Below are 27,682 nucleotides of genomic sequence, written 5' to 3'. Positions count from 1 at the left end.
CATCCGTTGATGGACACCTTGGTTGCTTCCAGCTTTTTGCTATTGTAAACAGAGCTGCGATAAACATGGGTGTGCATGTATCTGTTTGTGTGAAGGCTCTTATTTCTCTAGGGTATATTCCCTTCTTTGTCTTTAATGGTGGATTTTATTTTAAAGTCTATTTTATCTGAGATTAGTATTGCCACTCCTGTACTTTTTTGGTAGCTGTTTTCTTGATGTTTTTCCATCCTTTGATTCTTAATAAATTCATGCCTTTGTTTCTAACGTGTGTCTCTTGTAGACAGCATACTGATGGATCCTGTTTTCTTATCCATTCTGTCACTCTCTGTCTCTTTATGGGTGCATTCAGGGCATTTACATTCAGTGTTAAGTATTGGTAGGTGTTAGTTTATTGCTGCCATTTTGTAGTGGTTTTATTTGTGTTGCTTACATTTTCTTTGTTCCTCTTACTCTCTTGTGCTGAGTTCCTTTTGTTTGTGGATTTTTTTCCATTTCTTTTGTTTTTGTAAATTGTTTTTACTGAAACTTTTTCATTTTGATGAGAAGGTTTGTTAATTTTCTTTGTGGCTACCTTGAAATTTACCCTTATCTTCCTAGGTTTGATCCGGTCTATTATTACTCGGTATCACCTTGCCTTCCTTTCATTAGAAAGAAATATACCTACGCCGTTTATTCCCTTTCATTGTTCTGATGTTGTTGTCATTTACAGATTAGCCTCTCTGATTCTGTTATGAAGCTTTTAGCTTTGATTAATCCTTGAGAGTTTGTTTCCTGGGTTCATATCTGGCTCATGTGGTCTGGTGTCCTAGATTCAGGCTGTCATATGATGTTGTCTGTTCTCAAACCAAAGGGCTCCCTTTAACAATTCTTATAAGTTTGGTTTGGTTTTTACATATTCCTTAATTTCTGTTTATTTGGAAATGTCCTAATTTCACCATCATAGCTGAACAAGAGCTGTGCAGCATATACTATTATTCATTGGCAATTTTTTCTTTCAAGATTTTATATATGTCATTTCATTGTCTGCTTGCCTGCATGGTTTCTGTCGAGCAATCAGAGCTTAATCTTATTGTTTTCCCTCTGTATGTGACTTTTTTTTATCTTCCCAAGCTGTTCTCAGTATTCTTTCTCTGTCTTTGTTTCAGGACGTGTGTTTATAACATGCCTTGGCTTTCTTTTGGGGTCTATCCTATATGGAGGTTGTTGAGCTTCTTGGGTGGTCATCTTTTCATCTTTCATGATTTAAGGAAGTTTTATGTCAGCAATTTTTCAACAATCCTCTCCGTGTTTTATGTTTTCTCCCTCTGTTCTAGAACTCCAAGCACTCGTAGGTTTTTGCTTTTGATTGTACCCCATATCATTCTCAGGGTTTCATTTTTCTTTGTTCTTTTTTCTGATTTTTTCTCACACAAAGTGGTATCCAAGTATTTTTCTTTGATTTCTATGATCCTGTCTTCCACTGTTCAAACCTCCTCCTCAAACCTTCTGTGACAATGCCCATTTCTGAAAGCTTGTTGTTTATTGTTAGGACTTCTAATTGCTATTTTTGTATGATTTCTAATTGTGAATTTATTTTGATATTTTGTTCCTGTATTATTCTTCTGAATTCTTCCATTTTTTTGCTTGCCTTTCCCATGAATGTGTCTATCTTTTCTTCATTTTTGTGTGCTTTTTTCCTTCAACTCTTGGATTGTTCCAACTATTGGAAATCTGAATTACCTGTCAGGTAGTTTCAGTGCCTATTCTCCTACTGGAAAGTCACCTGGTGTTTTATTTTGGACCCCTACCAGAACCATCCTGTCCTTTTTTATATATGTTTTTATACTATCTGCTGTCTTCAGGACATGCAGTAGTTATTTTCTTCACTTATTGATTGTAAGTTTGTTTGTTTTGTCCTGCTTTTTTGTTTTATTTGGTTATGTCTGAGCAGGCAGGCTATGCTTTCTTTGCTGTTTGCTCATCTGTGTGCACAATACTTCTCACCACCTTGTCTAATAGTCAGAGCCAGTCACTCAGCTATGGTGCAGCAGGGCAGGGCTATGGTGCTGAAGGGGAGGCACTGGGATGTGTTGTTCAGGGCACGTACTGGGGGTGACAGGGTGGGGCCGAGGATGAGTACAGGGCAGGTTCCGGTAGACCATGCTTGTGCTACTCCAGGGTGTGATGTTCGGCCCATGGTTCAGACAGGCAGGAGGGAGGGGTGAAGTTGTGAAATGTGGAGGTAAGTGAGTATAGGAAAGAAGAGAAAGAGGAGAGAGAAACAGGAGGCAAAAAACTAGTGCTCAGGGAAACTGCCATTGGAGTGGCATAAACCCGGGGAAGGCAGGTGCTGGTGGCTTTCTAGTCAGGTGGTGAGGCACAGTCCATGAAAAGGGACAGAATCCTCACATGCAGCTAGATGGGTGGGAGAAAGGAAAAGAAGGAAGGAAGAGATAAGAAACTAGATTTAAAAAAAGGAGAAAGGCACATGCAGCTAGGTGGTCAAGAGAAAGGAATGGAAGAAATGCAGAGAGAGACAAGAAATGGAGAGGCAGGAAAAAAAAGATGTCAGGTGGTTGGGACCAAGGAAAGAAAGGGAGGTACAGAGAGAGAGAAAACCAGGAAAAAAAAAGAAACAGGGAAGAGAAAAAAAATGCCCCAAGGGAGCCCCCCAGAAATGAGTCCCCAGCTGAGTGGCACTGTACAGCCCATCAAGAAAGAGCGGAAATGGCACACGGTGCCAAGAGTTCAGGAGGAGAGTAAGGAAGGAAGACAGAGAGAGATAAGATATTGAGAAAAGAAAGAAGAGAAAAAGAAAACAGAAAAAAAAAAAAAAAGATGCCCCGAGGGAGCCCATTGGTGTGGTGATGCAGACCAGGGAAGTGGCTCCCCAGCTGTGCAGCACTGCACAGCCCATCTAGAAGGTGCAGAGATGGCACATGTCACCAGGTGTTCTAGAGAAAAGAAGGAAAGGATGGTAGAGAGACAAGAAATGGAGCAAAGAAAAAAAGTCCCCAAGGGAGCCCAGTGGTGTGGTGGTGCAAACTGAAGAAGCGGCTCCCAAGCTGCTAGGCACGGCACAGCCTGTCTAGAAAAGGCAGAGACGACATACAGTGCTAGGCAGGACACAGGTAGAGAAGGAAAGCAGAGAGACAGGAGAAACTGAGGCATGAAGAAAAACAAAAAGAAAAAGGAAGAAATGCCCCAGGGATCTCACCAGTCACCAAGGGAGTGGTTCTCAAGCCTCAGGGCACAGCCTGTCTAGAAGGTGCAGGGATGCACACAGTGCTAGGAATTCAGGAGACAGGGAAAGAAGGAAAGTAGGGAGAGACAAGAAACTGAGAAATGAAGAAAAGAAAAAAAAGAAATGCCCGCAGGGATCCTACCGGCATGGTGGCACAGACTGGGGAGTGGTTTACCAGCTGAGCGGTGTTTCAAATCTGTCAATAAGAAGCAGAGATGGCACACGGAGCCAGGTATTTGAGAGAAAGAAACAGAAAGTGAGAAAGGGAGAGGAAACCAAAAGGAGCCAATAATATCAACAAAAAGGAGCCAGCCGGTGTGGGCGAGGCAAATCCAAGCTGTATGGAGCTGGTGCCTCCCTGGCCAAGTGTCCAGGGCCGGCCAGGAAGTGGTGGAGGTTGAGCAGGGGGTGGGAATGCAAGTATTGCTGGTTACTGGATGCTCTGTATCCTGCTGGGAGCTCCGTGAAGCTGCTTCCCTATACCTCCTGTCTGCCAGTCTCTGACAGGAGTATGAGATAGCCACTCTGTGCTGTGTTAGCTGATAGGGAACCTTCACTCCATAACTCTATTCGTTCTCTGTTCTCTGTCAGTTTCTTATTTCATTCGGTGCTTGGTTGAGTTCTATCTCTTCATTTGACTCTTAGGGTTCCAGGATTGATGTTTGTCTCTGTTTTGCTTGGTTTTTTGGGGTCTTTGCTGTGGAGGGACAGCATGGAGCTTCTGTCTATAGTGCCATGTCGTCTCCACCTCTCTCAAATTAACTTTCTATTGCCTAAAAAAAAAGGCTGGGGAAGAATTACAAATTGATATTTTTCTACATCTGCAACATAGTCTAATTAAAATGTGATCTGAAAGATGCACACATGCACACGATATATATAACTGAAATTATATAAAAAAACTATATATATCAAAAATTAGGATGATTTAAGATGCTTCCACGCTTCCTTTTTACTAAAGCAAATAAGCCCGTTGAGTCATACAGACTCATAGCAAACCTACAGGACAGAGTAGAACTGCCTCATAGGAGTTTCCAAGGAGTGGCTGGTGAATTTGAACTGCAGACCTTCTGGTTAACAGCAGAGCTCTTAATCACTGCGCCACCAGTTCATAAAAGTAATATTGGTGGAATTCTACCCAACACTAAGAAAACTGATACAAATACTATTTAAACTATCTAAAAGATAGGAAAGGAAGAATGGCTCCCTAATTCATTCCAAGAAGCAAACCTGATACCAAAACCAGACAAAGACACCACAAGAAAAGAAAATTACAGGGTAATATCTTTTATATAGATGCAAAAATGCTCAACAAAACACTAGCGAACAGAATCCAACAGCATATTAAAAGAGTCATACACCATAATCAAGTGGGATTTATTCCAGGAATGCAGGGTTGGTTCCACATTAGAAAATCAATCAACATAATATACCATATCAATAGAACAAAAGAAAAGAATGGCATGATCGTCTCTATGGATGCAGAAAAAGCATTTGATAAAATCGAACACTCCTGGTGAGAACCCTAAAGTCTGGAATAGAGGAAAATTCCTCAATATCATTCCGGACATATACGAAAAGCCAACAGCCAACATTATACTTAATGGAGATAGACTGAGAGCTTTCTACTTGAAATCAGGAATAAGAAAAGGGTGCCTGCTCTCACCACTCTATTCAATATTGTATTAGAAGTCCTAGCCAAAGCAACAGGACAAGAAAAAGAAATTAAAGGTATCCAAACTGGAAAAGAAGAAGTAAAATTATCTCTATTCAAGGATGACAGGATCCTATATATAGACAATCTCAGAGTCCACAAGAAAACCTCTAGAGCTAATAGAGGAATTTAGCAAAGTTGCAGGGTAAAAGGTCAACAAACAAAAATCAGTTGGTTTTCTATACACCAGCAATGAGAAATCTGAAAGGGAACTTAGCAAAACAGTTCCATTTACAGTAGCATCTAAAAGAATAAAATACCTAGAAATAAACCTAACCAGAGACGTGAAAGACTTATACAGTGAAAACTATAAAAAGCTGCTGAGATTAAAGAAGACTTAAATAAATGGAAGGATGTTCCACGTTCATGGATTGGAAAATTGAATATCGTTAAGATGTCAATATTACCTACAGCAATCTACAGATTCAACGCAATCCCATTCAAACTTCTAATAGCCTTCTTTACAGAAATAGGAAAGCCAATTCTCAACTTTATATGTAATGGCAACAGGCACCGAATAGCTAAAGCAATGCTGAAAGAGAAGAAAAAAGTAGGAGGACTCATACTTCTGATTTTAAAACATACTACACAGCTACAGTAATCAAAACAGCTTGTGCTGGTAAAACAACAGACACATAGACCAACGGAACAGAACTGAGAGTCCAGAAATAAACCCACACATCTATGTTCAACTAATTTTTGACAACGGTGCTAAGTTCATTCGATGTGGAAAGAAGAGTCTCTTCGATAAATGATGCTGGGAAAATTGCACTTCCACATACAGAAAAATGAAACATGATCCATGCCTCACACCATACACAAAAACAAATACCAAATGGATTAAGGACCTAAACATGTAAACTACAATCATAAAATTCTTAGAAGAAAATGCAGGGCCAATGCTGGCAGGCCTAGCTTTCAACAATAGATTATCTATATGATAACAAAAGCACAAACAGCAAAAGACAAAATAAATGACAAAAACTTAAAAAAACTTTTGTTCACCAAAAGACTTGACCAAAAAAGTGAAAAGATAAGCTATCAACTGAGACAGTATCTTTGGAAACCATATATCCAACAAGAATCTCATAAACAAATTATATTTTAAAACTTTGACAACTTAACAACAAAAGACAAATAACCCAATCATTAAAATGAGCAAAGGACTTGAACAGACATTTCACCAGAGACAACATTCATATGGTCACACTAAACACACAGAATGATGCTCAACGTCATTAGCCATCAGAGAGATGCAAATCAAAACGACAATGACATACCACTTCACTCACACAAGGATGGCTAAGATAAAAAAAAAAAAAACCCAGAAAATAACAAATGTTGGTGAGGATGTAGGGAAACTGGGGCCCTTACCTATTGCTTGGAAACACTGGTGGCGTAGTGGTTAAGTGCTACGGCTGCCAACCAAAGGGTCGGCAGTTCGAATCCGCCAGAAGCTCCTTGGAAACTCTATGGGGCGGTTCTACTCTATCCTATAGGGTCGCTGTAAGTTGGAATCGACTCGACAGCACTAGGTCTGGACCTATTGCTAGCGGGAATCCAAAATGGTACAGCCATTGTGGAAAACAGTGTGGCAGTTCTTCAAAAAAATTAAAAATAGAACTACCATGTTGTTGTTGTTAGGTGCTGGCGAGTCAGTTCCAACTCATAGTGACCCTAAGCACAACAGAACAAAACACTGCCCGGTCCTGCACCATCCTCGTAATCCTTACTATGCTTGAGCCCACTGTTGCAGCCACTGTGTCAACCCATCTCTTTGAGGGTCTTCCTCTTTTTTGCTGACCCTCTGCTTTACCAAGCATGATGTCCTTCTCCAGGGACTGATCCCTCCTGATATGACTCTGCAATTCCACTTCCAGGGATATATCCAAGAGACTTGAAAGCAGAGATTCAAACAGAGACTTGTACAACAATCCTCACTGCAGCACTATTCACAATAGCCAAAACGTGGAAACAACCTAAATGCCCATCAGCAGATGAATGGATAAACAAAACATGGTGCACATATACAATGGAATACTACTCAGCCAGTCAAAGAAATGAAGTCTTAATATATGTTACAACATGGATGAAGCTGGAAGACATTATCTCAGTGAAATAAGTCAATCACAAAAGGACAAATATTGTATGACCTCACTTATATAAAAAGACAAGAGCATGCAAATGCATAGAGAACAAAGTCTACTAGTGATTACCAGGGGCGGGAGGGAGGAGAGAGAGTTAATGGTGATGGAACTATCACATTAAGGGTAGAGCTACACAGTTGATTACTGTAACTGCTGTCAATAAGTTGTACACCTGCAAAAAGTTAAATTGGCAAAAGTTATGTGATATATTTATAACGACAAAAATAAATAAATAAATAAAGAGTAGCTGCTGGGGGTGCTTATGTATAACCAAAAATCTCATGAGATTTGGTTTCTTGGTTTGGAGGTCTAGCGTCATGGTTTCATGGGACATCCCATTTAAATGGCCTAATAACATGGTCAGTGCTTCTGTTCTACCTCCTAGTTCATCGTGTAGTGCCTGGAGTCTTACAAGCTTGCAAGGGGCCATCCAAGGCACAATAATTGGTCTCTATTCACCTGGGGCAACAAAGGAAGGAGAGTCAGGAATTGGAGAAGACTACTGAAGGCATGGTTAACTGACTCCATGAACTACTGGCTCCTTTGCCATGAGACCAGAAGAACTGCATGGTGCCCAGCTATCATTACTGAACATTTTGATCAAAGATTCCACAGAAGAATCCTGATGAAAAGGGGAAAAATGCAGAACAGAATTTCAAATTCTCATGGACTCCACACATCCTGGACCCATGAAGGTTGGATGAATTCCTGAAACTACTGTCCTGAGATAATCTTAAAAACTTAAGCCAAAAATATTCCCTGCAGTCTTCTTAAAACCAGAAAACAGTTTGCTTCACTAGTAAAAAAAAATCTGCCTTGAGCATTACACTCTTTTAAGATCTATATGGGATCAAACTGACAACAGCAACTCAAAAGATTCCAAGAGGAATCTTAGGGGGCAGTGAATGTTAGTGGGGGAGCAACAGCTCAGAAAAGGAGGCTGAGAATAGTTACACAACTCAAAGAATGTAACCGATGTCACTGAACTGTACTTGTAGAAACTTGAATTGGTGTATATTTTGCTGTGTATATTTCTCAAAACAACAATAAAACTGTTAAAAAGAGAACATAAAAAAAATAATAATATTGGTTACCTGACCACAGTTTAATGATCAGGTATGAAAAATCTATAATAAATAAATACCTGGTCATAAGAATAGTTATTTTAATCATTATCAGATTTAAGAACATGATTAACAAATTTAAATACATTTTTTAAAATCTGGGAAACATAAACATAGTAATCATAATAGAAATCGATTTTGGTGGATTCCCATTTTGAGAGTTGAATGGGACAAACTGCCTTGACAGGTTTTTGGATTTTTTTTTTTAAATAAGGACAGAGGTAGGTATGTAATGATATAGAAAGCAAATATATGTCACATACGTAAGCACAAACAAAAAAGAAGGAAAAGGAGGCGGAGCCAAGATGGCGGACTAGGCAGACGCTACCTCGGATCCCTCTTACAACAAAGACACGGAAAAACAAGTGAATCGATCACATACATAACAATCTACGAACCCTGAACAACAAACACAGATTTAGAGACGGAGAACGAACTAATACGGGGAACCAGCGATTGTTTCCAGAGCCTGAAGCCAGCGTACCAGTCAGGCACGGCACAAGCACAGAGAGCTGCTCCACCCCCCTGAACTAACCCCGGGAGGGGGACCAGCCGGTTCCACGGGCGACGTGGGACGCAGCCGGTAGGAGAAGTCCCCGGGAGGCAGCAACTGGTATTGGAGCGGGGAGAACAACGTCCCAGCCGGGACACTCGGTCACGGCACAAGCACGGGGAGCTGCTCCACCCACCTGAACTAACCCCGGGAGGCGGCCCACCTGGTTCGCGGAGGCGGCACGGCAACGCGGCTGGAGGGACGAGAAGTCCCCGGGAGGCAGCGACTGATTTTGGAGTCGAGAGCGCACCGTCCCAGTAGGGGAGCCTTGATGCTGGGCATGGGGCTGGAAGCGGAGGATCTGACCGTGACTCCAGCGGGCCAGACCCCCTGGGGGCAATCTCCACACAGCCAGCACACATAGGCGATGCGCCCCGCGGGAATCCCAGATATAATAGTCATTCCAAGCAAGACAAGCAACTCTGGCCATATTCTGAGGTGCTACTCTCCTATCTCTCTGTTCCCTCCCCCACCCTCCCCAGGCGGCTTCATTAACATCCGAATAGCCTGAGCCAGAGGGAGAACTCTGATAGGGATCTGACTGCATTTTTTTTTTTAGCGGATTTTTTGGAAAAACTAGTTTCCCAGTGATGGCTCGGAGACAACAATCTGTATCAAACCACTTAAAGAAGCAGACCATGACAGCTTCTACAACCCCCCAAACAAAAGAATCAAAATCTTTTCCAAATGAAGATACAATCCTGGAATTATCAGATACAGAATATAAAAAACTAATTTACAGAATGCTTAAAGATATCACAAATGAAATTAGGATAAGTGCAGAAAAAGCCAAGGAACACACTGTTAAAACTGTTAAAGAACTCAAAAAAATTATTCAAGAACATAGTGGAAAAATTAATAAGTTGCAAGAATCCATAGAAAGACAACATGTAGAAATCCAAAAGATTAACAATAAAATTACAGAATTAGACAACGCAATAGGAAGTCAGAGGAGCAGACTCGAGCAATTAGAATGCAGACTGGGACATCTGGAGGACCAGGGAATCAACACCAACATAGCTGAAAAAAAATCAGATAAAAGAATTTAAAAAAATGAAGAAACCCTAAGAATAATGTGGGACTCTATCAAGAAGGATAACCTGCGGGTGATTGGAGTCCCAGAACAGGGAGGGGAGACAGAAAACACAGAGAAAATAGTTGAAGAACTCCTGACAGAAAACTTCCCTGACATCATGAAAGACGAAAGGATATCTATCCAAGATGCTCATCGAACCCCATTTAAGATTGATCCAAAAAGAAAAACACCAAGACATATTATCATCAAACTCACCAAAACCAAAGATAAACAGAAAATTTTAAAAGCAGCCAGGGAGAAAAGAAAGGTTTCCTTCAAGGGAGAATCAATAAGAATAAGTTCAGACTACTCAGCAGAAACCATGCAGGCAAGAAGGGAATGGGACGACATATACAGAACACTGAAGGAGAAAAACTGCCAGCCAAGGATCATATATCCAGCAAAACTCTCTCTGAAATATGAAGGCAAAATTAAGATATTTACAGACAAACACAAGTTTAGAGAATTTACAAAAACCAAACCGAAGCTACAAGAAATACTAAAGGATATTGTTTGGTCAGAGAACCAATAATATCAGATATCGGCACAACACAGGTCACAAAACAGAACGTCCTGATATCAACTCAAATAGGGAAATCACAAAAACAAACAAATTAAGATTAATTAAAAAAAAAAATACACATAACAGGGAATCATGGAAGTCAATAGGTAAAAGATCACAATAATCAAAAAGGGGGACTAAATACAGGAGGCATAGAACTGCCAGATGGAGAGTGATACAAGGCGATATAGAACAATACAAGTTAGGTTTTTACTTAGAAAAATAGGGGTAAATAATAAGGTAACCACAAAAAGGTATAACAACTCTATAACTCAAGATAAAAGCCAAGAAAAACGTAACGACTCAACTAACATAAAGTCAAACACTATGAAAATGAGGATCTCACAATTTACTCAGAAAAACGCCTCAGCACAAAAAAGTACGTGGAAAAATGAAATTGTCAACAACACACATAAAAAGGCATCAAAATGACAGCACTAAAAACTTATTTATCTATAATTACCCTGAATGTAAATGGACTAAATGCACCAATAAAGAGACAGAGAGTCACAGACTGGATAAAGAAACACGATCCGTCTATATGCTGCCTACAAGAGACACACCTTAGACTTAGAGACACAAACAAACTAAAACTCAAAGGATGGAAAAAAGTATATCAAGCAAACAATAAGCAAAAAAGAAGAGGAGTAGCAATATTAATTTCTGACAAAATAGACTTTAGACTTAAATCCACCACAAAGGATAAAGAAGGACACTATATAATGATAAAAGGGACAATTGATGAGGAAGACATGACCATATTAAATATATATGCACCCAATGACAGGGCTGCAAGATACATAAATCAAATTTTAACAGAATTGAAAAGTGAGATAGATACCTCTACAATTATAGTAGGAGACTTCAACACACCACTTTCGGAGAAGGACAGGACATCCAGTAAGAAGCTCAATAGAGACACGGAAGATTTAATTACAACAATCAACCAACTTGACCTCATTGACTTATACAGAACTCTCCACCCAACTGCTGCAAAATATGCTTTTTTTTCTAGAGCACATGGAACATTCTCTAGAATAGACCACATATTAGGTCATAAAACAAACCTTTGCAGAGTCCAAAACATCGAAATATTACAAAGCATCTTCTCAGACCACAAGGCAATAAAACTAGAGATCAATAACAGAAAAACTAGGGAAAAGAAATCAAATACTTGGAAAATGAACAATACTCTCCTGAAAAAAGACTGGGTTATAGAAGACATCAAGGAGGGAAAAAGGAAATTTATAGAAAGCAACGAGAATGAAAATACTTCCTATCAAAACGTCTGGGACACAGCAAAAGCAGTGCTCAGAGGCCAATTTATATCGATAAATGCACACATACAAAAAGAAGAAAGAGCCAAAAGCACAGAACTGTCCCTACAACTTGAACAAATAGAAAGTGAGCAACAAAAGAATCCATCAGGCACCAGAAGAAAACAAATAATAAAAATTAGAGCTGAACTAAATGAATTAGAGAACAGAAAAACAATTGAAAGAATTAACAAAGCCAAAAGCTGGTTCTTTGAAAAAATTAACAAAATTGATAAACCATTGGCTAGACTGACTAAAGAAATACAGGAAAGGAAACAAATAACCCGAATAAGAAACGAGAAGGACCATACCACAACAGACTTAAATGAAATTAAAAGAATCATTTTAGATTATTATGAAAAATTGTACTCTAACAAATTTGAAAACCTAGAAGAAATGGATGAATTCCTGGAAAAACACTACCTACCTACACTAACACATTCAGAAGTAGAACAACTAAATAGACCCATAACAAAAAAAGAGATTGAAACGGTAATCAAAAAACTCCCAACAAAAAAAAGCCCTGGCCCGGACGGCTTCACTGCAGAGTTCTACCAAACTTTCAGAGAAGAGTTAACACCACTACTTCTGAAGGTATTCCGAAGCATAGAAAATGATGGAATACTACCCAACTCATTCTATGAAGCCACCATCTCCCTGATACCAAAACCAGGTAAAGACATTACAAAAAAAGAAAATTATAGACCTATATCCCTCATGAACATTGATGCAAAAATCCTCAACAAAATTCTAGCCAATAGAATCCAACAACACATCAAAAAAATAATTCACCCTGATCAAGTGGGATTTATACCAGGTATGCAAGGCTGGTTTAATATCAGAAAAACCATTAATGTAATCCATCACATAAATAAAACAAAAGACAAAAACCACATGATCTTATCAATTGATGCAGAAAAGGCATTTGACAAAGTCCAACACCCATTTATGATAAAAACTCTTACCAAAATAGGAATTGAAGGAAAATTCCTCAACATAATAAAGGGCATCTATGCAAAGCCAACAGCCAATATCACTCTAAATGGAGAGAACCTGAAAGCATTTCCCTTGAGAACGGGAACCAGACAAGGATGCCCTTTATCACCACTCTTATTCAACATCGTGCTGGAAGTCCTAGCCAGGGCAATTAGGCGAGACAAAGAAATAAAAGGTATCCGGATTGGCAAGGAAGAAGTAAAGTTATCGCTATTTGCAGATGACATGATTATATACACAGAAAACCCTAAGGAATCCTCCAGAAAACTACTGAAACTAATAGAAGAGTTTGGCAGAGTCTCAGATTATAAAATAAACATACAAAAATCACTTGGATTCCTCTACATCAACAAAAAGAACACCGAAGAGGAAATAACCAAATCAATACCATTCACAGTAGCCCCCAAGAAGATAAGATACTTAGGAATAAATCTTACCAAGGATGTAAAAGACCTATACAAAGAAAACTACAAAGCTCTACTACAAGAAATTCAAAAGGACATACTTAAGTGGAAAAACATACCTTGCTCATGGATAGGAAGACTTAACATAGTAAAAATGTCTATTCTACCAAAAGCCATCTATACATTTAACGCACTTCCGATCCAAATTCCAATGTCATATTTTAAGGGGATAGAGAAACAAATCACCAATTTCATATGGAAAGGAAAGAAGCCTCGGATAAGCAAAGCACTACTGAAAAAGAAGAAGAAAGTGGAAGGCCTCACTTTACCTGACTTCAGAACCTATTATACAGCCACAGTAGTCAAAACAGCCTGGTACTGGTACAACAACAGGCACATAGACCAATGGAACAGAATTGAGAACCCAGACATAGATCCATCCACGTATGAGCAGCTGATATTTGACAAAGGACCAGTGTCAATTAATTGGGGAAAAGATAGCCTTCTTAACAAATGGTGCTGGCAAAACTGGATATCCACTTGCAAAAAAATGAAACAGGACCCATACCTCACACCATGCACAAAAACTAAGTCCAAGTGGATCAAAGACCTAAACATAAAGACTAAAACGATAAAGATCATGGAAGAAAAAATTGGGACAACCCTAGGAGCCCTAAAACAAGGTATAAACAGAATACAAAACATCACCAAAAATGATGAAGAGAAACCCGATAACTGGGAGCTCCTAAAAATCAAACACCTATGCTCATCTAAAGTCTTCTCCAAAAGAGTAAAAAGACCACCTACAGATTGGGAAAGAATTTTCAGCTATGACATCTCCGACCAGCGCCTGATCTCTAAAATCTACATGATTCTGTCAAAACTCAACCACAAAAAGACAAACAACCCAATCAAGAAGTGGGCAAAGGATATGAACACACATTTCACTAAGGAAGATATTCAGTCAGCCAACAGATACATGAGAAAATGCTCTCGATCAGTAGCCATTAGAGAAATGCAAATTAAAACTACGATGAGATTCCATCTCACACCAGCAAGGCTGGCATTAATCCAAAAAACACAAAATAGTAAATGTTGGAGAGGCTGCGGAGAGATTGGAACTCTCATACACTGCTGGTGGGAATGTAAAATGGTACAACCACTTTGGAAATCTATCTGGCGTTATCTTAAACAGTTAGAAATAGAACTACCATACAACTCAGAAATTCCACTCCTGGGAATATACCCTAGAGATACAAGAGCCTTCATACAAACAGATATATGCACACCCATGTTTATTGCAGCTCTGTATACAATAGCAAAAAGTTGGAAGCAACCAAGGTGTCCATCAACGGATGAATGGGTAAATAAATTGTGGTATATTCACACAATGGAATACTACGCATCGATAAAGAACAGTGACGAATCTGTGAAACATTTCATAACATGGAGGAACCTGGAAGGCGTTATGCTGAGCGAAATTAGTCAGAGGCAAAAGGACAAATATTGTATAAGACCACTATTATAAGATCTTGAGAAATAGTAAACCTGAGAAGAACACATACTTTTGTGGTTACGAGGGGGGGAGGGAGGGAGGCGGGGAGAGCGTTTTTTATTGATTAATTAGTAGATAAGAACTGCTTTAGGTGAAGGGAAAGACAACACTCAATACATGGAAGGTCAGCTCAATTGGGCTGGACCAAAAGCAAAGAAGTTTCCGGGATAAAATGAATGCTTCAAAGGTCAGCGGAGCAAGCGCGGGGGTCTGGGGAACATGGTTTGCGGGGACTTCTAAGTCAATTGGCAAAATAAGTCTATTATGAAATCATTCTGCATCCCACTTTGAAATGTGCCGTCTGGGGTCTTAAATGCTAACAAGCGGCCATCTAAGATGCCTCAGCTGGTCTCAACCCACCTGGATCAAAGGAGAATGAAGAACACCAAGGCCACACGACAACTAAGAGCCCAAGAGACAGAAAGGGCCACATGAACCAGAGACCTACATCATCCTGAGACCAGAAGAACTAGTTGGTGCCCGGCCACAATCGATGACTGCCCTGACAGGGAGCACAGCAGAGGACCCCTGAGGGAGCAGGAGATCAGTGGGATGCAGACCCCAAATTCTCATAAAAAGACCAAACTTAATGGTCTGACTGAGACTAGAGGAATCCCGGTGGCCATGGTCCCCAGACCTTCTGTTGGCACAGGTCAGGAACCATCCCCGAAGACAACTCATCAGACATGAAAGGGACTGGTCAGCGGGTGGGAGAGAGATGCTGATGAAGAGTGAGCTAATTATATCAGGTGGACACTTGAGATTGTGTTGGCAACTCTTGTCTGGAGGGGGGATGGGAGGATAGAGAGAGAGGGAAGCCGGCAAAATTGTCAAGAAAGGAGAGACTGAAAGGGCTGACTCAAGAGGGGGAGAGCAAGTGGGAGTAGGGAGTGAGATGTATGTAAACTTATATGTGACAGACTGATTGGATTTGTAAACGTTCACTTGAAGCTTAATAAAAGTTATAAAAAAAAAAAAAAGAAGGAAAAGGATTTATGCATATTATGGTTATATCACAACAGAAGTTGAGGTAAAGGGATTTTGTCAGACAGAACTAGGTTCTAATCCCAATTGCCATTTGGTGGGCAAGTTATTTTACATCTCACAGCCAAAGCTTTCTTAATGAAAAAGTTGAGACAACACCATCGCCATCATAGGGATCTTGTAGTAATTAAATAACATAAATGAAAGTGTTATGCAGACAGCCTATTTCACGGTAAGAGGCTGCTCTTCTGCTGTTTCAAATGGAGTTTGCACACTTCTCCACAAAATAGGAACTTTTTTAAAGTATTGGTTGAGATTCTTGGTTTTGATAAAAAATGATGAATAAAGGGGAAGGAAAACTTTGTTAGCATATGATTAAACAACTTAGGAAGTATTTCAAGGTCTTTCAAGATTCAATTATTTTGTACTTTGAGTTTTTTATTGATGCCATGTGTTTTCATTAATGGAAGCAAGCTGAATCATTGAGTATTGCTGAATATTTGGCAAGCAGTATGGAATTTTTCCCCCTCCAACAAGCCTACCCTCTGAGTCCCAAGGAACAAACATGGTACCACTGATTCTACCCTGGATGCCCCCTAGAGTGAAGAGGGATATACAGTGTCCCAAAGAATAAAATTCAAAATTGCCCTTTCTTCTACCAAAAGATGCACATACCTCATACAATACTCTGCAGAAACAGTAATTTGCAGCACATTGTTTTGTTTTGTTTTTTGGTTTTAACGAGTCATAAAGGCCTCTGCCTTGTGGCAGCATATACTCTCACTGGGAAAGCAGCTTTCCAACAAACCTGAGAAGAAGAAAAAGTCAGTGGGCACCATATGTCCCAATGGTCATGAAAGAGTTTTAAAAAATAAACAACAAAAAAAGCCTCCCAAACAAAATCTAACTTGTGAAACCCAATCAAAACAACACCTTGGATAATACATCAAATGTATTTTTTTTTTACCACGCTAAAGAATATCTTTATTAAAACTTTACTATTAAATGGACTGAATCTGAGATAATATAATAGTCTCATACAATACAGTGTTTTTGTCAGTAAAACAGTTTAAGTAGGAGTTGTTTATCAAGACCTGGAATACCATTTGCTAAAAGATAATTCTACTTGTATTTATACAGAACTTAACAAAGGTTCTCCAAAATATTCCAAATACTTAAAAAACTGAAGCATTGAAAAGTTATCACTTCAAGTATGAATCATACCTTTTGTCCTACGAACAATGACTTTTTAAATGATAAAAAAATGTTATTTCACTATTTTTTAATCATTCACCAAGGTAATGAAAGAAGAGATTTCTTTAATGAATACAGCTCCATTAACCAGCCTGCTGGAACGTGGTGCAAAGAGAAACTGTACATACTGGCTTTCTCTGGTGTAGGTGTCCTGGTATTCTTAGGCTTTTTCACCCACTCATATGAGTCAGTTTTATATAACAGTGTAACATATAATTTTCCTCCTACTCACAAGCCAACATTTCAGAGATAACATCTTACCAAGAGTTGTTTAAGGAATATGGTAACTCAGAACATTTTAATATTTTATAAAATGTGCAAACAACCAAATTATTACTACGTCAGCAACAAACTCTTTGGCTTCCAAAGAAGCATTCCAGTGTATTTCAGTACTGTAAGGATTTTGGGGAAGATGTTAAGAAAATATGTAATTGTTTCACTGTAATCATATATCATAACTTTATTTAAAACTCTAGTTATTTTTACTAAATATCAGCCATTTTTAAACAGAGAAAAATCAAGCAATTAGAGAGTGACTTAGTAATTTTGTATTTACTGGTCAGCACCAGATTGTTGTACTTTGTTGGCTTGTGTGCTGCTACGATGCTGGAAGCTGTGCCACCACATTTCAAATACCAGCAGGGTTACACATGGTGGACTGGTTCCAGGGGAGCTTCGAGACTAAAACAGACCAGGAAGAAAAGCCTGGCAACCTACTTCTGAAAATTAGCCAATGAAGTCTTATGGATCACAACAGAATATTGTCCAATATAGTGACTGCAGATGAGCTCCCTATATTGAAAGACACCACTCAGTCACAACAATGGACTCAAACATACCAACGATCATGAAGATGGCACAGGGCCAGGCAACTTTTCGTTCTGTTATAGATAAGGTCACCATGAGTCAGAGCTCACTCAATGGCAACTGACAACAATAAACAACACACTTACTGGAATTATTCTTTCACGGCAACTAAAAAGAGAGTTTAAAGGTACAAGAAAAGAGAGTAGAATTGATTCAGTTTTCTCCGTAGTGGATCAAATATTCCATTTATGAAGTGTAATTGAACAGGTATATGTAAAAATCAGGTTACCATAAATATGAAGGGAATGTCCAGATATTCTTTGTTGTTTATGCTAAAATTCTTTTGCTCAAAACATTACTGAAAAATAGTGGTTTCATAACTAGAGTTTGAAAATCATTCTTATACTGAGACATTTTCTACTAGATTATTTATCATAGTATCATGATGAGACAACTTTATTTTTCTTTCATTGGAAGGGAGGAGTCCCCAAAGGAAATAAAAGCAGACAGCAACTGAAAACAGCAAATGGTCGCAATAATGAAATTCTCCCCTGAGAGACTAGCAGCATTGTGAAGAGAAGCACCAGCTTTTTATCTGATGGGAAACTAATTTACAATAAAAAGTATTGTAGTAGATGATGACCTCATGGCACATGAATCATTTCCACCTTCTACAGTATAGTGAAATTACCGGTGGCCTGTTTAAAGCCCAAAGATGTTACACATAGCTCAGGGGATCATCTCAAATTGCTCACACTGCTGCTATATGACTTTTTTTTCTAGGCCTTGAACCATAACATGTCAGGATCTATGGTATAACAGAATGTCAAATCAGCACTGCATTGAAACCTGAAGCTGCAATATTCTCATAGAAGACACGGTCAGAGAACAGAAAGAGCACTGGCCTTAAAGTCAAGCAGAAATAGATCTAAATCTCAGCTACATTATTTATTAGTCATAAGACTTTTGACAAATTATCCTGAGTTGAGCAAATAGCAGGCTGTTAGTCAATTTGTTATAAATGAATCTCTTTGAGCTTTAGTTTCTCTATGTGTCTAAAAGAGCTAGTAACAAGTCATACACCTCATGGGGTTATAGCTTTATACATGTAAAGCTTCTAGCACGTAATAGATGTTTTTTAAAATTAACTTACCACTTATTCCTACGCACAAAAGAAGTCTACAGCTCAAAACCACAAGTACAGTCAAACACTGTAAAATGTCAAATAACCCAGTTACATTACATTAGTATTAGCAACTAATCTTTCATCAAAAAAAAAAAAAAATGAAAGAAATATATTCACACATACCAATAGTATAAAAAAAATGTTTACACAGTTAAAGAATTTAGCCTGGGAAAAGGACATTCATTTATTAACCCATTTTATGATATAAACAGAAAACTATTACTACTACCTACAGAATACTCTTCATAAGTACTAAATAGCAGTATACTTATAATAGGACCCAAAAGGAAAGGAGCATTAATTTTGTTGTAACTTAGTAATATTCTAAAGTATAGGGGAAAAGAGTAAGATAAGAATTAATAGGTAATTATCAAATATTGTATCAAATTATCAAATACTGTATCATTCCACCAACTAGGTCAGCCAACAGCATTATCTTTGTGCGTACAAATGGACAGCGGTATTTTGACGTGTGTCTTCACAGAAGAACAAAGGTCAGTGTCAAAGATTTCTGGCACTGGCTATGGTATCATAAGGCAGTCTTTCTTGTCGGCCCCCAGGTGGCAGTGTGGCCCAGAGCAGTAGACATAATTTTCTCAGCTCCAGAGCTCCTGACCTACACAACACAAAAGCATCTCCTTTTATAAATGAAAGGGGCCCCAGTGGCACAGTGGTTAAAGCAGGTGGTTCAAAACCATCAGTAGCTCCGTGGGAGAAAGATATGGCAGTTTACTTCCATAGAGATTTCAGTCTCAGAAACCCTATGGGGTTGCTATGAGTTGGAACAGACTCGACGGCAGTGGATTTTTATAAAAGAATCGTACCCTTCCTGATAAAGAAATCTACTCGTAAAACTTATCTATGACAATAAAACAGAGAATAAATTTCATTCAAGTATATGAGTGAAGAACATGAGTTCATTGCATTCTGCTATGTTTGACTCAACCCAACTCTAGCCCTGAATTTCTTCTTACAAAACTCCAAACCAAACCCATTGCCTTCAATTCGACACTGACTCATAGCATCCCACAGGACACAGTAGAACTGCCCCACAGGGTTTTCAAGGAGCGTCTGGTGGGTTCGAACTGACAACCTTTTGGTTAGCAGTCATAGCTTTTAACCACTGTGCCATCAGGGCTCCTTACAAGAGAATGGATACTGAAGTACATTCAAGAACACCTGTAGTTTGGTTTCACACAACTCAGATACCATTGTAAGCTGAAGGGTAAATATTTGAATGTCAGAAGTTATTTATTGTAAGGCAGAAATCTTAAAAAAAAAAAAAAATTATATATATACCAATGAGGTATCAAACGTCTTCACAGACTCACAACTGAGATACAACTCAAAAAGGTGTGAACCAGGTCCCACACCACATGCACCCATTTACTCATTGTAACATACGGTGATGAAAGTGATGTTTTACTCTGTGCTTCATTTATTGGTTTCCTCCCTTTCCGATGATGAAATCAACCATTCACTATCCCAGTGACCAGTTTTAGAATAGCTGCTGCCAGAAACAGTAAGTACTGATCAATGCAACATTCTTCAACACTGTTTCACTATTCCCAAATTCAAGTTTCTCAGTAGAAAAAAAAGACCGTTTAATGATTAAAAAACAAAAACAAAAAAACTTTCTCTTCCTCCATATACAACATAGCTCATTAGGTATGATCTTTGAGTGCATGCTCACAAATTAAGTGTCCACTTAACACTGGGATCTAAGTTGCTGTGTCTTCACTGCCAGACAGGCTCCCCTCTCTGCCTCCCGTCTATTTCTCTATCTGCAGTCATTCTGGAAGCCTAAGATTTCCAAATAGAATTCATCTACTCATAAATATTTAGATAACTTATTCACAATAATTAAATCTAATACTTTTTGAGTACTCCTTTGAACTGGGAATGATGTTACCACCCCAATTTTAAACAGTCTTAGAAATATGCCTGATGTAACTGTAGAAAGGGTGGAACGAATGGCATCTGAGGCCCAGCTAGGGCCACGGCTCATACTCCTTTTGTCCTGTACGAGTGTTATTAAGTGTATAAACTACAGAGATACTTTCTAGAAAGGCCGAGTTTTTAAAAGTCTTAGTTTATTTCACACGGCTATTTTCAGGATTCATGAAAAAATACAAATTGCTGATGGATATTTAAATTCACCACTGATTGTTACTTTATATTAAAAATAGAGTTTGCTCCAACCAAAGAAAATTTAATAAGACACATTTGCAAATAAAAACATAATTTTTCTATAAATTTGCAGTTTTAAAAGTTAAAGGGCAACAAATGGAATGTGTAGGCCATGTTTGGACCCTGACTTGAAAAACCAACAGTACAAAGATACTTTTGAGATACCTAGGGAAATCTGAATACGGAGCGTTTATCAGATAGACTGAGGAATTACCTTTCATTTCATTAGCTGCAATAATAACACTGTGATACACTGTAAAAAATATATTATTTGTTAGAGATGAAAACCGAAGTGTATGAGTATGTCTTAATTTTACTTTAAAATATGTCAGCAGGAAAAGTATATTTGTAAGTTGGGGGAAGGAAACAGAACAACCAATAGCTGGAAAAATGTCCATAATTATTAAAGCTGTGTGAAAACTACACAGTGGTTCTTTATCCTGTTTCCTCTAAATGCATTTGAAAATTTCTTTAATAAAAATGTTTAAAGGGTGGAAATGCACTTTTTTTTCTAGTACAAAACTTTAAGTAATCATGTTATAAAAGTCAGATGAGAGATAACCTATAAATCCAATAACTCTTCAGCTCTCCTAATTTCTAATGACATAAACCACTATTTTAAACTTTTATAAACATACTTCCTTATAAACCATCACTGTTTTTAATCAGTAATGATTTTAAATTCACTGTTAATTTTCATTTCATTGACTGTTGTACAGTATGCATATACACATAGAGGTTAGGATGGTTATTTATTTGTAACATACAAATGACTCAGAATAGAATGTCAGAAGCAAAAGGTAATTAAACCTGTTGCTGTCGAGTCAATTCTGACTCACAGCAATGCTACAGGACAGAGTAGAACTGCCCCATAGGGTTTCCAAGGCTGTAGTTTTTACGGAAGCAGACTGACACAACTTTCTTCCATGGAGCAGCTGATGAGTTTGAACTCCTAACGTTTCATTTAGCAGCTGAGCATTCACCCACTGTGCCACCAGGCTCCTTAAAAAAGAGGGAAAATCATATTTTATACTAATCCCCTGAAAGTAGTTTACTAAAGTCTATCTACTTGCACTGATTATCCTCCATTTGCTACCCCCTAAAATTATTCCCCTGCTGAGTAGCTACAAACAATTTGATCAATGGAGGTGCCAACTGGAGATTACAGTGTGGGAGAAGACACTGGCGGAGGAAGGTCTGATAGTTGTTGTGACCGACCCTCTAGAACCACAGGGGCTCTGCGGCCCCTCCACCATGGCTCTGGCACTCACTGGGCTCCTATAACACTATTTTCTCCCCATCTCCTCCTAGGCCATGACTGCCTGCTATTTATTGCTAGTCTCTTTGTGGCTCAGCCTAACTTTTGGTCCCCTTAACCTCACCCACACCAAAAATCTTATAAACTGAACCATCTGAATAAAATTCTGTTTCCATTCAGAATCGACCAATAAAGTAGCAGTAGAAAATAGAGTGTTAATACTTCAGGCAGGAGGGTATATATGTGTTAGGTAGGTAACACTTCAGGCTGGAGTGTATATATTGTGTCTTAGTTATCTAGTAGTGCTACAACAGAAATACTACAATTGGATGGCTTTAACAGACGTTTATGCTCTCACAGTCTAGGAGGCTAAAAGTCCAAATTCAGGGCATCGGCTCCAGAGGAAGGTTTCCAACCTCTATTGCTTCTGGAGGAAGGTCTTTGTCATCAATCTTCCGCTGGTCTAGGAGTGTCTTGGCACAGGGACACTGGGCTCAAACGATGCACTATTCTCCTTGCTCTTGTTTCTTAGTGGTATGAGGTCCCCTCATCTCTCTGATTCCCTCTCTATTTTATATCTCAAAAGAGACTGACATGGGAGGTGGGGCCAAGATGGTAGAGTAGTCAGATGCTTCCAGTGAACCCTCTTACAACAAAGACACGAAAAAACAAGTGAAACAATTATATTTATGACAAGCCAGTAACCCTGAACATCAAAGGGAAAAGTTAGAAAACAGACTGAGTGGCAGGGAGAGGGAAAGAAGGTTCAGAAGCAAAGAGGAGTTCCAGAACAGAATCGCTGAAAACCCTCAGGCACCCTTCCTGAGTGCGATTGAGGTGGGCTGGTGGTAGCGTTCGGGCACAGTTTCCTCAGGGAGAAGCAGCCAGCCGCACGGCCTACTCACACTTTTGGAGGCAGAGAAGAATAGTGCTCTCTGCAAAAGCTAAATACTTGAGTATATTTTACCGTGCTCCCAGCCCCCAAGCCGGCTTCAGTGGCTGCTGATTTGCCTGGACCAGAGAAAGGCCCTCAAAGTGCCCTGAGCCATTCTCCCAGCCATGGAAAAGGAATGAATTTTCAATTGGGGGAAAAGATAATCTGCCAGCTCCATTAAGCTGGGGAGCTCAGGACAGAAGTGGCTCCAGTCCAGGCATAAACAGTTCATGGACTTTGAACACCTTTCCCTCCTGCATGGACCTGTGTAGGCCTATTTCAGGATAATAGGCCCTTGCTGGCAGACTGCAACTGTTTCAGCTGTGCGGTGCAGAGGAGGTTGTTTGATGTTTGACACTGCTTTGCCTATTAAACAAGGTCCTCACCTACCCACATCAGGGACCTAAGGACTGGTGGCTCCACGCAGGTCACCCAGCCACCCGCGACAGGGGTCCAAGGATACCTGGTACCTCCCAGTCCTCACAACCAAAAGCACTGGGTGCCTACGGTCCATCTGCAGAACCCACCCACCTCTGTGCTCTAGGGAACAGGGACGCACTTTCCTCACAGACACTAGGAGGACGGCTGTCAGTCCCTGGCCTTGTTCAGAGTGTGAACCCCTGCTGCAACCAGATTCCAATACCTACACCAATCACCCCTGCCCCTCTAAGACTGTAGGACACAGTCTGGAGCACACACTTGATGACCAACTACTTGGACATCTGAGCTGAATCCATACAAGAAAAGTGAATGGACTCCTAGGTCTGATATACCTGATAACAACTCTAGCCATCTGGTGACAGGACGCTAGAGCTTCAAAGGCGAAAATAATCAGGCTAGCTCCCTCAAGCAACCTACCTGGACATATCAAAACAAAACAAAGCAAGAAGCTAGGATACACTAAGCAAACATAAAATAAACTAATACAATAACTTATAAATGGTTTGGAAACAATAGTCAATATCAAATCACATAAAGAAGCAGACCATGATAGCTTCAACAAGCTCTCAAAACAAAGACTCAAGGGATCTTCTGGATGAAGGTGCCCTCCTGGAATTACCAGACATAGATTTGGTCGGCAGTTCGAATCCACCAGGTCCTCCTTGGAAACTCTATGGGGCAGTTCTACTCTGTCCTATAGGGTCACTATGAGTCGGAATAGACTCGACGGCACTGGGTGGGTAGGTTTAGAACACAAAAGATTAATATATAGAACTCTTCAAGACATCAGAATCAAGATAAGGAAGGAGATCAGGCAATACACAGAACAAGCCAAGGAACAAACAGATAAAGCAGCTGAAGAAATTAAAAAGGTTCTTCAAGAACATAATGAAAAATTTAATAAGCTGCAAGAATCCACAGAGAGACAGCAATTAGAAATTCAGAAGATTAACAATAAAATTACAGAACTGAACAACGCAACAGAAACTAAGAGGAACAGAATTGAGCAAGTGGAAGGCAGAAATGGTGAGACTGAAGATAAAGCCCTTGGCACCAATATATTTGAAGAAAAATCAGAAAAAATAATTTAAAAAAATGAAGAAACCCTAAGAATCATGTGGGGCTCTATCAAGAGAAATAACCTACGAGTGACTGGAGTACTAGAACAGGGAGGGATTACAGAAAATACAGAGAGAATTGTTGAAGGTTTGTTGGCAGAAAACTTCCTTGATATCGTGAAAGATGAGAAGATATTTATCCAAGATGCTCATTGAACTCCACATAAGGTAGATCATAAAAGAAAGTCACCAAGACATACTATAATCAAATTTGCCAAAGCCAAAGAGAGAATTTTAAGAGCAGCTAGGGATAAAGAAAAAGTCACCTACAAAGGAAAGTCAATAAGGATACCCTCAGACTACTTGGCAGAAATCATGCAGGCAAGAAGGCAATGGGATGATTTACATAAAGCATTGAGGGAAAAAAACTGCCAGCCAAGAATTATATAACCAGCAATACTGTCTCTCAAATATGAAGGCGAAACTAGGACATTTCCAGAGAACAAGAAGTTTACGGAATTTCTAAAAACCAAACAAAAAACTACAAGAAATACTAAAGCGAGTTCTATGGTTAGAAAATCAATAATATTAGGTATTAATCAAGACTAGGCCACCAGGCAGAGCAACAGAATGCCAACCCAGAGACGGAAATCACAAAAAATAAATCCAGATTAAAAAACACTCAAAACAGGGAAACAGCTATGTCATCACGTAAAAGAAGACAACATTAAAACAATAAAGAGGGACTAACAAATGTAGTTATAGATCTTTCATGTGCAGAGGAAGATAAGGTGATGTAATGAAATAAAAGTTAGGTTTAAACTTAAAAAAAACAGGGGTAAATATTAAGGCAACCACAAAGGAGACTAACAATCCCACGCACCAAAATGGAATACAAGAAAAAAATAGAGACTCAGCAGAAACAAAATCAACAACAATGAATGTGAGGAAAAGACAATATATAAACTACTCAGCACAAAAAGTTAGGTGGGAAAAAGAAACTCTCAACAACACACAAAAAAGACATCAAAATGACAGCACTAAACTTATACCTATCCATAATTGTGCTGAATGTAAATGGATTAAATGCACCAATAAAGAGACAGAGAGTGGCAGAATGGATAAAAAAGCACAATCTGACTATATGCTACCTACAAGAGACACACCTTAGACTTAAGAGACACAAAAAGCATAAAACTCAAAAGAAAAAATATATCCAGCAAACAACAATCAAAAAAGAGCAGGAGTGGCAGTATTAATTTCTGAAAAAAGACTTTAAAGTTAAATCCATCATAAAGGATAAGGAAGGACACTATATAATAATTAAAGGGACAATACATCAAGAAGATATAACCATATTAAATATTTATGCACCCAATGACAGGGCTGCAAGATACATAAAACAAACCCTAACAGCATTGAAAAGCGAGATAGACAGTGCCACAATTATAGTAGGAGACTTCAACACACCACTTTCGATGAAGGACAGAACATAGGAAGAAGCTCAATAAAGACACAGAAAATCTAAATGCCACAATCAACCAACTTGACCTCATAGACATATACAGAACAACCCACTCAACAGTAGCCAAATATACTTTCTTTTCCAACACACATGGAACATACTCTAGAGCAGACCACATATTACGTCATTAAGCAAGCCTTAGCAGAATCCTAAACATTGAAATATTACAAAGCATCTTCTCAGACCGTAAGGCCATAAAAGTAGAAATCAATAGCAGAAAAAGCAGGGAAAAGAAATCAAGCACTTGGAAACTGAACAATTACCCTGCTTGAAGACGACTGGGTTATAGAAGACATGAAGGATGGAATAAAGAAATTCACAGAATCCAAAGAGAATGAAAACACTTCCTATCAGAACCTTTGGGACACAGTTCAAGCAGTGCTCCGAAGTCAATTTATAACAATAGATGCACACATACAAACAGAAGGGCCAAAATCAAAGAATTATCCCTATGACTTGAACAAATAGAAAGAGAGCAACAAAAGAAACCCTCAAGCACCAGAAGAAAACAAATAATAAAAATTAGAGCAGAATTAAATGAGATAGAGAACAGAAAAACTATTGAAAGTGTTAACAAGGCCAAAAGCTGGTTCTTTGAAAAAATTAACAAAATTGACAAACCACTGGACAAACTGACAAAAGAAAAAAAGGAGAGGAAGCAAATAACCTGAATAAGAAATGAAATGGGCAATATTACAACAGACCCAACTGCAATTAAAAGAATCATCGGATTACTATAAAAAAAAAATAGTACTCTAACAAATTTGAAAACCTAGAAGAAACAGATGAATTCCTAGAAACACACTACCTACCTAAACTAACACAAACAGAGGTAGAACAACTAAATAGACCCATAACAAAAGAAGAGATTGAAAAGGTAATCAAAAAACTCTCAACAAAAAAAAAGCCCTGGCCCAGACAGCTTCACTGCAGAGTTCTACCAAGCTTCAGAGAAGAGTTAACACCACTACTACTACTAAAGGTATTTCAGAGTATAAAAAAGGACGGAATACTACCGAACTCATTCTATGAAGCCACCATATCTCTGATACCAAAACCAAGTAAAGACACTACAAAAAAAAAGAAAATTACAGACCTATATCCCTCATGAACTTAGATGCAAAAATCCTCAACAAAATTCTAGCCAACAGAATTCAACATCAAAAAAAAAAGAAATTCACCATGACCAAGTGCAATTCATACCAGGTATGCAGGGATGGTTCACCATTAGAAAAACAATTAATGCAATCCATCACATAAATAAAACAAAAGACAAAAACCACATGATCTTACCAATTGATGCAGAAAAGGCATTTGACAAAGTTCAACACTCACTCATGATAAAAACTCTCAAGAGAATAGGTATAGAAGGAAAA

At 38.8% G+C, this 27,682-nt stretch overlaps 1 protein-coding gene across 5 annotated transcripts in view; it reads right to left on the bottom strand.

Annotated features, from left to right (window-relative positions):
• The window catches only part of ZRANB3 (zinc finger RANBP2-type containing 3), a 265,124-nt gene that overhangs the window by 204,285 nt on the left and 33,157 nt on the right, over positions 1-27,682 (bottom strand). The window contains exon 2 of one of the 5 annotated variants that reach the window (XM_023542994.2): positions 16,329-16,461. The exons of the other annotated variants lie outside the window; for them this stretch is intronic. Within the exon in view, the coding sequence (XP_023398762.1) occupies positions 16,329-16,333 (5 nt within the window). The 5' untranslated portion in view covers positions 16,334-16,461. The remainder of the gene's footprint in view (positions 1-16,328; positions 16,462-27,682) is intronic. 5 annotated transcript variants of the gene reach the window in all.

This window comes from Loxodonta africana, chromosome 6 (genome assembly GCF_030014295.1).
Source record: "Loxodonta africana isolate mLoxAfr1 chromosome 6, mLoxAfr1.hap2, whole genome shotgun sequence".
Lineage (NCBI taxonomy): Eukaryota > Metazoa > Chordata > Mammalia > Proboscidea > Elephantidae > Loxodonta > Loxodonta africana.
The sequence above is the reverse complement of the archived record's forward strand: the minus strand, read 5'-3'. Positions and strand labels throughout refer to the sequence as shown.